The sequence below is a fragment of the Myotis davidii genome, unplaced genomic scaffold (genome assembly GCF_000327345.1).
Source record: "Myotis davidii unplaced genomic scaffold, ASM32734v1 scaffold534, whole genome shotgun sequence".
In the NCBI taxonomy this organism is placed as follows: Eukaryota; Metazoa; Chordata; class Mammalia; order Chiroptera; family Vespertilionidae; genus Myotis; species Myotis davidii.
The window spans coordinates 3868285-3878934 of NW_006286678.1; the positions used below are offsets into that span (position 1 = coordinate 3868285).

Genomic DNA, 10650 nt, shown 5'->3' on the forward strand with positions numbered 1-10650 from the left:
GCCTCCTGCTCCAGCCAGGAGGCTGCCTGGCCACCCATGGCTTCTGGGCTGCCAACATGGCCGTGGACAACAGGACAGACAGACGGGCAGACACGCTTAGTGCTCTGCCTGGGCAACAAAACAAACCAGATGGGCAGCAACTTGTACACAGGCTCCTGCAGAGCCGGGAGGCGGGGGGCGGGCATGTCAGACCCCTGAGCCTCAGCACCTGCCCTACTTGCTCATGCACTGTCCATCCCAGGCCTCAGGACAGCCCTTATGGCAGGTGGTGAACACTCCATTACACAGATGAGGAAACTGAGCGCAGCTCACAAGGGACATGGTGGGGACTAAGACCCGGACCTGGGTCACCCAGGTCTGCACATGGCGGGTCCTGCCCTGTGTCTTTTGGAGCTGTCCTGCCGTCCTCACCCAGGAGGGCCCCATTGTGTCACTCCCCACCTCCCCAGGGTGAACTCCAGGTTTCTAGCTCCCCTTTATCTATAAAAGCCCATGCGCCCCTCAAAGCCCTCTCCGGCAGCTGGTGCTCACCCCCACGACTCGCTTTGCCCAACAGGTGTGCATGTTCCCTTCATCTGCTGGTTGGGCGTGGGGTGGCCATTTGGTCCTTGGGAACAGCCTTGGAGCACTTCGCAGACAAGCTGTTTAGCAAATTCTGTCTCTTAAGCCCTTTAAATAAGGAGCCAGGTGACCCAGGTTTTACCAAATGTTCACGCTTCCTTCATGTGGAAGGTCTCACCTCTCACAGCTGCCGTGAGGGTGGCCTCCTAGCATTCCCGTTTTGTAGGTGAAGCTGAGGCACTGGCACCTGGTGGGGGGTGTGGCTTTCCTCCTGGCACTGCTGGCACTGGGACTGGCTTGCTCTTTGCTCTGAGGACTGTTCTATGCAGAGTTGGCTGTTTAGCAACATCCCTGGCTCCCACCTGAATGCCAGCAGCACCTGTTTCCAGACATTGCCCAGCATCCCCAGGAGAAGGGGGACTTGCCTGGTGAGAACCACTGCTCCCAGGAGAGTGTGGCTGGGAGGCGCTTGTCCTATAGGAGGAGGACCACCCTGGGCCTGAATGCTTCCTGTCCATCCCATTGGCACTGGCCCGAGGGGGCCTGCTTTGGTCATCCTGCGGTCCCCAAGCCTGGGACCCACTGTGCCCAGTGCTGCCCCACCTTCCTCCTGCGTCCTGCACTGCCTGGGGTCCTCCTGGCTGGTGCCTGGGTGGCCCCCGCCCTCTTGGGCTGTCCCTCATTGAGAACTTCAAACTGGAGGGGACCCCCTTCACCTTTCCCAAAAGGGGACGCTCGGGGCCCAGGGAGAGGGGACTTGCCCAGCCATTGACATCAGTGGGATCAGAGTTTGAACCCAAGTATCTAACTTCAATCCCACCACCACCACCAGCCCCACCTATCCCAAACACAAAGGGCCTTCGTGTTCCTAGAAAAGTCCTCAATTAAATGTAAAAGGGGGGGGGGGGGGGGGTTGCACAGACCCTCTTTCCCCTTCCTAAAGCTCTGACAGCGTATCTCCCATCACCTCCCACCCCTACCTCACTCCTCCCCTTGTAGTTTTCATGTGCAGTTGGCTGACCACCAAGCATTATTACCCTCCCACTTGTACACCTCCTATAATGGGAAGCTCACTCCCCACACTGTCGGCCTTGATCATTAAAATCCTCCTGCCTGACACTTTGTTAGTCTTCTCCTGAGAAAATTGCCCCAGTGGGTTCATCTTGACTTGCCTGTTGCTTTGTGTGGCACAAAGCAAGCTTTATGCATACCCATCTTTGCCGGAGAGGCACCTGCCAGCTCTCCTGCTGCCTGGAGACAGCTTTCGTCATGATTTACTGAAGGCCCTCACCCTGGGCTGCCAACGTGGAGCGTGAGAAATGCCCAGGTGTCTCAGGAAGGCTAATCGCCGCCATTTATTGAAACCTAATTATTTGGTTGTAAATCAAGTCATTTGGCTCAGTGGCATTTACATTTAGGCCTTAGCTTGCAATAACCTAGCTTATGTGTCTTTGGCTTGTCACTATGACAAGGCTGTTTCCGAAGGCAGAAGGTGATGTGCAGGCATTTGCTGTGCGACCTTGTAAGCCCCTTCCCCCACCCCCTGGACTCTCGAATCTCAGCTGGAAGGGGCCTCCGCGCCCCCCACTCCAGGCACTGCGCCGTTGGAGAGAGCCCGGCACACAGCAAGAACTACTCCCATGCTGGACCCTGATCCTGCTGGCCTCTAACTGTGACCTGGGCAAGTTGCTTCTCCCTCTGGCCCTCAGTCTTCTCATCTGCCCAGACAATGCCAGCCCTGCCTGCTTCTCTGTGAAGCCACAGGTTGGTCCAGCATGGACCAAGGGCAGCGGTGGCTTCCAGGCCCTGTGTTAGAAGTTCACAACATGTGCACATGCTAGCCTGCACACAGTAGGCCCTCGGGAGGTGTCAATGAAGTATCTGTCCCCTAAAGGTGCCGTCATTTGAGATCTGGGTATTTCCCCGGCCACTGGCCCAGTGCTCTCCTCAGAGCAGGCATCTCTGCAGGCACACAGACCCTTTCGGAGGGGCTGCACCTGCTCATAGGTGTGGCAAGGAGAGCTTCTCTACAGACCCTGAAAATATCCCCTCTCCTTGGAGGTGGAAGAGAGGGTGGGAGGGCAGGAGACTGCCTGAACCCTGGAGCCACCTGCTTACAGAGGCAGCATGGCCAACAGTGGGGTGGGCTCATGGCAGGAGCTACCTGTTTTGCAGGGCCCCGCATGGCCACAGAGGCTGGAGGTGTCTTGCCCAGGTCCCCCTCCAGACCAGGTCCCTCCGGAAGCTCCCTTGCCAAGGTCTCAGCAGGTCGGCGTTAGAGCCAGGCCTAGAGTGAGCCCCTCTCTCCACTGGTTCCGTTCACGCCCGTATTCACCAGCTCGAGTGCACTCCTGTGGGGGCAGAAGGGCCCGTCGGGCTGGTCTCGTGCCCTGTCCGTGCTGAGCACAGGGTGGTGTTCCCTTGGCTCCGAGAGTGAGCACGGGCTGTTGTGCGTTCATGGAGGTCGGGGCCAGTGACAGCTCTCTCCCCTGAGAATTATCCTGCAACCAATTGTCGGGTGAATTTCAAATGTACAGTCTCTTTCAATCTCTGCTCTCACAGATCTGGCCCCAGGAATCTTTGAACATGTAACATTCATGTTTAATTAAAATGACTCCACAAGAGGAGGTTCATTTAGACCAAAAAATGCACCCATTTAGAGATCTACTGGGCCCCAGAGTGGGCAGGGCCTGGGCCGGCAGGAAAACCCTGGCTTTTGGAGGGAACTTGTCTCACATTCGTGTGTTTTTTAGGCCTGGGCAGGGGCGCTGCCAGCTCAGTAGCCCAGGAATGCTTTCCTTCGAATCCTAAGGAGAGAGGGAGGTTTGACCCACCCTTCCCTGTGGTCTTCTCAGCAAGACCTTTGATTTAAGAGGCATCTGCCTTTGTCCCCCTGTAGCTGGGACCCTCCGGGTGCTCCCCATGGCGGTGTCCCTCGCTAAGCCTGCTCTGCAGAACCTCGCTGGTGGTCCTGGGACCGGTGCTCACCAAAGCAGCTACGGTGTCTGGCCTCGGAAGAGGCAGCTTCCACACTGGCTGGGCCACACTAGGGGTCAGGGTAGAGTGGCCACCAGCCTGCCCTGGGGAGCTTACAGTCCAGAGGTCCTCATTTCCCTGGCTCCGGGTAGACCCTCACTATATAACTGCTGGATGGATGGATGGATGGATGGACGGACGGACAGATAGACTGTGCCAGGCCTGTGCTGAGGGCTTGTCCTGCTGAGAAATGTCACAATGAACAGACAGGGTTCATGACCTCAGGAACTCACAGCTGCACGAAAGCCAGGTCTCAAGATAGAGTCCCAAGGGCCACCCGAACACCTAGTCCGTCTGCTTGGGTGGGGAGGAGGGAAGACAAGGCTACAGTGGCAACTTCAGGGCCCTGGATGCTGTCCACGGGCTAAGAAGAGAACACAGGCTCAGGGTCAGACAGACAGACTGACCTCCTGGCCCCACTGTGTCCCGTGAGACAAGGCCCGCGACCTCCCCCAGCCTCAGTTTCCCCACCTGTAAACAGTGATAGTTACACCAACTGAGCAACTTGCTGTGAGCTCAAGTGAGATAACGTGTGGCAACAGCTCAGCTTGGTGCCTGGCGCACAGTGGGGACTCAAGCAGTGCCAGTGCGGTGTCATTCATCCTGCAGTGGCGGAGGGGAGCTGGGGACAGTGTTCTGGGGCATCTTGGACAAGAGGGTATCCCCGTCAAGAAAGCAGCTCCCAACTGCCTTTGACAGGGTGAACCAGAGACTCCTGCCACTGGGGCTGCACGCTAGTCCCAGAGGGCAATTTCCTCGCCTTCTCCCACATAAATATTATATGCAAGTGTTTTTAAGTAATTTCATCATGAAAAGGAGCGATTTAACATAAGTATTACCCGGGATTCTTCATGAAATATGCATCAAGCAATTAGGTCTAAAAGCGAGAGGTGAGGCCTCGCGCCCTGCTCGGGCCGGCAGCTGTGGGCTGAGTGATGTTTTATTAAAGCCCGTGATTATGGGACGAGGTGGGGCCTGTTATTAGGCTGGCGCGCCAGGCGTGTTTGATGATCCTGGTGATGAGGAGGTGCTTTTTGTGATGATAATGAGCGATATGAAGGCCCTGACAGCACCAGCACCCCCGCCTCAGAGCCTTACGAGACTCATTAGACAGGTCAGCCACCAGAGACACCCCTGATTGTGACTTGGCTCTCACAAGATGTCCTATCAAAGGAGACAGGGCTGGCGCAGGAGCTGGACAGGTGGTGGCAGCCTGTCTGAACGCCCCAGGGACCGCTGCCTTTCCGGAGGGAGGGTGGGGAGGTAGGTGGCTGGGACTCGAGGGCCCTGGGTTCTGCTGTAGCCGACGCCCTCCTTGTTGTGTGCATCGGGCCAGAGTGTTGCTATCTCTGAACTCAGTTTCCACCAAAGTGCCCAGGAGGGCGAGGGAGACGGTCCCCGGGCCACTCTGGCTCCAGGGCCGCTGTCCGAGCGGCAGAGCATCCCTGTGCCTGCTGGTTGTCTGGTGCATCCCCAACCCCCGGGAAGCTCTAACTTTTTCACTCCCTGTGCTTGATGTCTTCTGTGTGGAGTTGGGGGTCTACAGCATGTCTGGCAGCTGTTTTTAAATGTTCAGCTGTTGTTAGGTGGCATCTCGTGGCATCCCTGTGGCCAATCAGGACACGTTGTGACAGCACAGCTCTTGGGTGTGTTTTGATGAGGCTTTACCTGACCTTTGCATGAGTCGAGGTTTGACAGGTTGTCTCGGAAAGAAAGCCTGCTCACCTCTCGGAGCCTGCCGGCCCCATGGGTGGGTCACCTCCGTGCCGGGGCTGCGCCGGCCGGGACACGCCATCCCCAGTCCCTGCGATGGCCTCTCACTGCCAGCCCGTGCTGCCTCTGACCCACCATCAGCCGGGCAGCGTCGGCACCTTGGGGACTGTCTCTGGAGCGGGTGGTGCTGAGGTCAGGAGCCCTCGCTCTGGGAAAGGCCTGCAGCGGGGGAAGCAGCAGCACCACTGCCAGCCGCAGTGTGGCCGGGATCAGCCGGGGCGTCGGCGCCTTGGGGACTGTCTCTGGAGCGGGTGGTGCTGAGGTCAGGAGCGAGGGCTCTGGGAAAGGCCTGCAGCGGGGGAAGCAGCAGCACCACTGCCAGCCGCAGTGTGGCCGGGGGTCAGCCTCCTGCCCATTGAGCCTCCGTGCTCAGCACACGGCCTGGCTCACAGGAAGTGCCAGTGAGAGTAGGACAGGGGCACATGGGGTGCGGGGTGTGGTTGCCCTCGGGCCCTTTCCTGCAAGAAGCCTTCGCGGAGTAGACGGAGATTGTGCTTGCACACAGGGACTCCAGAACCGTAGGCCCAGAAGTGCCTTGGAGACCATCCAGTCAGGCTCCCCAGGGATCCGGGGGGATGGGCACAGCCACAGGGCACAGTGCTTGAGCCCAGGAGGACGGCCACTCCTGCAGGGGTTCCCATGGGGAGGCCAGCTTTTGGCCTTCCAACCTGTGCCAGGGAATGGTCAGGCCACGGGCTGAGGCTGGTCACAGGTCCGAGTTCTCTGCCGAACCTCATGACTGGCCTGCCCCATTGGCACAGCCTGGCTCGGTTATAACCTAGCACGTCCTGAAATACAAGCGTCAGACATAGGTCTGGAGGGTCAGGAGGGAGTTCAGAGCTTCCCTGCCTCGCACGCACCATGTCTGTTGAGGGGGGGGCATCACTGTCGCATCTCTAATACCTGGTGGCCGTGCCGACCCCGTGGCCTGGGAGCGGGAACTTCTGCCTCCATTTCTGGCCGAGTCAGCTGTTGCCACCATCGTGGCCACGGCCCTTGCTGGATGTTCTAATGGCAACCTGTGTGAAACTGTCCGGTTAACCCATGAGAGTTACTTTCCTTAATCTCCTTAAACATTAAGTCAGCTCTCCCTGCAGCTGTGTGCCTGCACGCCAGCCTTGGTGCAGACTCGCTCCGGGCCAGCTGCTGCGGTCCTGTCTCACACACCCTACGCTTTGCACTGCAGCTATAGGTGTGTGAGAACATGGTCTGGCACCCCAAAACACGACTCCACTCAGCTCACAAAGGGGCATGATGTGCCCGAGGTCCTGCCCCTCCTGCCTGAGCCTGGACTCACCTGCAGCTCCGGCCCCTTCTCTCCGCACACTCACCCCAAGCTTTTTTAACTGTTCCCTGTTTCCTTAGCCTCATTCAAGCAAGTACGGTCCTTTCCAGGCCGGCAAAGAAAGGCCCGCGGTGTCTCCAGTGCGGTGGGTGGCCGAGTGTTCGCTCGAAGGGGGCTATACATTTTTCATTGCACGCACACCATTTCCTTCCTAACAGCTTAAGCAAGTGCGCCTCCTGCTTCTCAGATGTGTGGAGGCAATTCTCCAGTGAAATGACCCTTCACTGCGGAGCAGAACTTGCCACAGGCTCTGTAATTAGAACATTGTCAGCCTTAAAAAATCTTGATTTAAATTTCAGTTCTTTACAGGAATTATTCTCTCTTGAAACATAATTGCTCTCCAAACGATTTCCTTTAAGCCGAGGGTGACATCTCTAAATACGTTATTACGAGCAGATGTATTGCTCAGTGCCTGCACTTCATTAAGCATTTGCTCTGCCCATTTGAAAATGGTCCCGGAGTCCAAATTGACGCGTTAATAGGACAGGCGCTCATGGCGAGGGGAACCCAGTCCGGACTGGGAGAGGTGTGCAAGCCTGCAGTGCCCCCGGGACCGCAGCCAGAGCTAGAAGAGCCGGAGCTTAGAAAGGAAACCTGTGTCCACACGGAGCTCTCGGCCTCACCAGGGGTGGGCCTTGGTCTCCTGGACGCCAGACCCTGGCCGCAAATTATCAGTGTCCAGACACGATAACTTGGAGGAGGTGTCAGGAGCTCGGAGCCCCAGATTCCTCACTCAGTGGCAGATACTCAGTATATTGGACTGTGCTTTGGAGACCTCAGCATCCACAGATGTGGCAGCAAAATCATAAGGGCCAGGCTTGGAACTGAGTGGGCAGGAAAAGGGCAACCTGGGCAAAGGCAGGTTGGTGGGGGTGAGAGATCCGATGTGGCAAGGGCCCTGGGTGGGAGGTGTGAGCAGTCCTCTCAGCCAGGTGGAAGCAGCATGGCCTCCACACTCCCTGAGCTGCACCCCACCCAGCCTGCTGGTACAGCTGGCAGGCTGCACGGGGCACAGGGCTGTGCTCTGATCTCCAAGGAGCCTGCCCACTGCCCTTTTTAGCAGGTGCTGAGCACGGTGGACACAGACCTTACTCCGTGGAATTCTTAGGAATTCGGGCCCTAACCAGACTGAAGGGTCCCAGGTTTGGAAGGTGGATAAGTAATGTATAATAATAAAAACCGTAATATGCTAATTAGACCAGACATCCTTCTGGACGTCCTTCCGGGACGAAGCTGGACCTACCGCCGTGTCGGCAAGGGAAAGATCAAGGCAGCCGCAGCTGCGAAGACCTACTCTTGCATGAATTTCGTGCATTGGGCCTCTAGTTATAATATAAGAAAGCAGGTGCAGATGGAGGCATGATCCTTCATCATGTGCTGGTCCTCGGTGCAGGCAGAGGACGGAACTCTGCCTGGGGGAGCCTGGAAGGCTTCCCGGCAGAGGAAACACTCAAACTGGGCCTTGGAGAAGGAGGCAGGGTTTGCTGAGCAGAGGGAGGAAGAGGGGAGAGTGCCTACCCAGGGGCAGCTTTGAGAAAGAGCAAATGTTTTCCCTTATTCCATTGGCTAAAACTAATCACATGGGTACAGTGCTGCAGGGAAGCTGGGAAATGTAGTCCCAGCTGGGCAGTCCCTTCCCAGTGACAGTTCCATACTGTATTAAATGGCACAAAGCAAACCCCTCTGCCCACCTACTGCCTGTCATCCCTGCCCCACTTTGTCCTCATCTGAAAACTGGGGGTGATGGCTCCTGCCTGCCCACTTGTCCAGGCATCAGGGACTCACACCAAATACATGACTGCATGAGGGACAGGAAGACGGCCCTCGGTCTTGAGGTGGAAAGACTCCCCTGCAGCAGTGTCTGCTGCTGGTTCCTAGCAGCTGGGACGATGCTGGGACGAGGGGAGCTCTTAGGCACAGCTGCATCTTGGCTCAGCCTGGGCCTTGGTCTTGACTTGCAGAGGTACTTCATGGCTGGGATCTCAGCAAGGAACCTTTGCACCTTAGCAGGGATTGAGCCAGAGTGTAGTTCTCCAGGTAACAGGTGTGAATATGTGACATGTGCTTCTTCACAGCTAAATCTCGAGTGGCTCTCTGAGAAATTGCTTCCCTGGCCCTCAGCCCTCCTGCACCTGTCCCCTGGCCTGAGCAGTATGGCTGCCTTGGCCTTTGTCATCCTGCAGATCCTAATACCCTCTGTGTTTTGTTCACAGGAGCAACCAGGGCTTTATGCACATGAAACTGGCCAAAACCAAAGAGAAGTACATTCTGGGTCAGAACAGCCCCCCGTTCGACAGTGTCCCAGAAGTCATCCATTACTACACCACCAGAAAGCTGCCCATCAAAGGTGCTGAGCACTTGTCCCTCCTCTACCCGGTGGCTGTGCGGACCCTGTGAGAGGACCAGCCTCGCCCTGCGCTCACAGGGCCCAGACCTGGAGGAGCCGGAGTTCCCGCCGACCAGCGTGTCCAGTTCGTGTCGTGTGTATGGTACTGGCACACCACTGCATGTCTCTAGAATGCTGTTGCCACTAAGGGGGCTGGGAAAGGCCTGGATAGAGACAGAGGGACGGCCCACAAGCCACCCCAGCCCCCACCCCCACCCCCTCCTTGAGTTTCTGTGAATTAAAATATTTGCAAATCCAAAGAGATGCCTTGCAGGATGAACAAAGGCAAGCAGCTCCGAGGGGAGGGCACCGCCTGGGTTGCAGCGCTTTGCTTTGTTCTCCCGCTGTCAGGAATTCACACCTGTGCAGGGAGCAGTTTTCCCACCAGGGCCCCACCGTTGTGGGGAGCCGAACGCTGGTGCTGGGAGAGCTGGAAGGCCTGGAGTCCTGCCTCCCCTCTGGTGTGCGTGTGTCTGTGTGTGTGTGTGTGAGTGTGCGCACATCCGTCACACACAGATGTGAGTAAGCCCTCTAATCCACTTTATCACTTGGTGTAATCATTAGATCTTCAAGGAATCATTGTGCGGTCAAAAGAGGATTCAATTATTTATGACTAGGGTGTGTAAATAAAATAGTCATTTAATATGTATTCTCATCCCTTTTTTTGTACCACAGAGGGTCTCTGGGGGGCCAGTGCTCACCGCCGGCGTGTCTCCTGAGCATGGGTGGTGGGAGGGAGGAAGCAGAGCCCAGCTCAGGGCTGAGGCAGTGGGTGGGGCAGAGGAGTTGGCTTTGTCCCCTGAGAGTCAACCTGCAGATCCACGTTCAGGCTCCAGCATGGTCACCTCAAATGTTGACCCAATAACCAGACTCTCCCATTATCTGGCCTGGCAGCCCTGTGAGGCATTTAACATACGGGGAAAAGGAGGCTCCGAGGGAAGGTAACTTGCCCAGGTCACAGCTCATAAGCAGAGGAGGCTCTTGAGCCCAGACTGGCAGACCCTGGCCAGTGCTTTGTCTCTAAGTGGCCTCACTCCTCGCTGTCATCCTGCTCCTGGGAGAAAGCGAATCCTGATTCTCCTGGACGTGAGCCCTGCTGGTCATCCACTGTTTTCACACATAAAACCGCTCCCACACAGCCCGGCCAGTGTGGCTCAGGTGAGCGTCAACCTATGAACCAGGAGGTCACGGTTCGATTCCTGGTCAGGGCACATGCCCGGGTTGCAGGTTCAATCCCCAGTGTGGGGCTGAAACATCATCATTGATGTTTCTCTCTCTCACTCTCCATTCCTCTCTGAAAGCAATAAAAATATAAAGACAAATAAAATAAATTGTTTAAAAAAAAAACACTCCCACACAGACTCCCCTCTGTCTCGTCCCTGCCCTTGTGGGGAGCAGGGATTCTCCCCACATGTTCGGGGCAGACCAGGCTGCTGTTACTCAGCCCCCTCCTTTCCTACCTCCTCACCGCCACACTGGCTGAATGAGGATGGAAGAAGTAGAAGAATCCGCAGCCAGAAAGGCGTTTCCAGTCTCGGTGCCTCCACCA

At 56.7% G+C, this 10650-nt stretch overlaps 1 protein-coding gene across 1 annotated transcript in view; it reads left to right on the plus strand.

Annotated features, from left to right (window-relative positions):
• SHB (Src homology 2 domain containing adaptor protein B) overlaps nucleotides 1–9750 on the plus strand; it is a gene marked incomplete at its 5' end in the record, with an annotated part of 124614 nt that extends 114864 nt beyond the window's left edge. Inside the window, one exon of the mRNA XM_006758610.2 lies at nucleotides 8929–9750. Coding sequence (XP_006758673.1) covers nucleotides 8929–9112 — 184 coding nt within the window. The remainder of the gene's footprint in view (nucleotides 1–8928) is intronic.
• Between the last annotated feature and the right edge of the window lie 900 nt (nucleotides 9751–10650).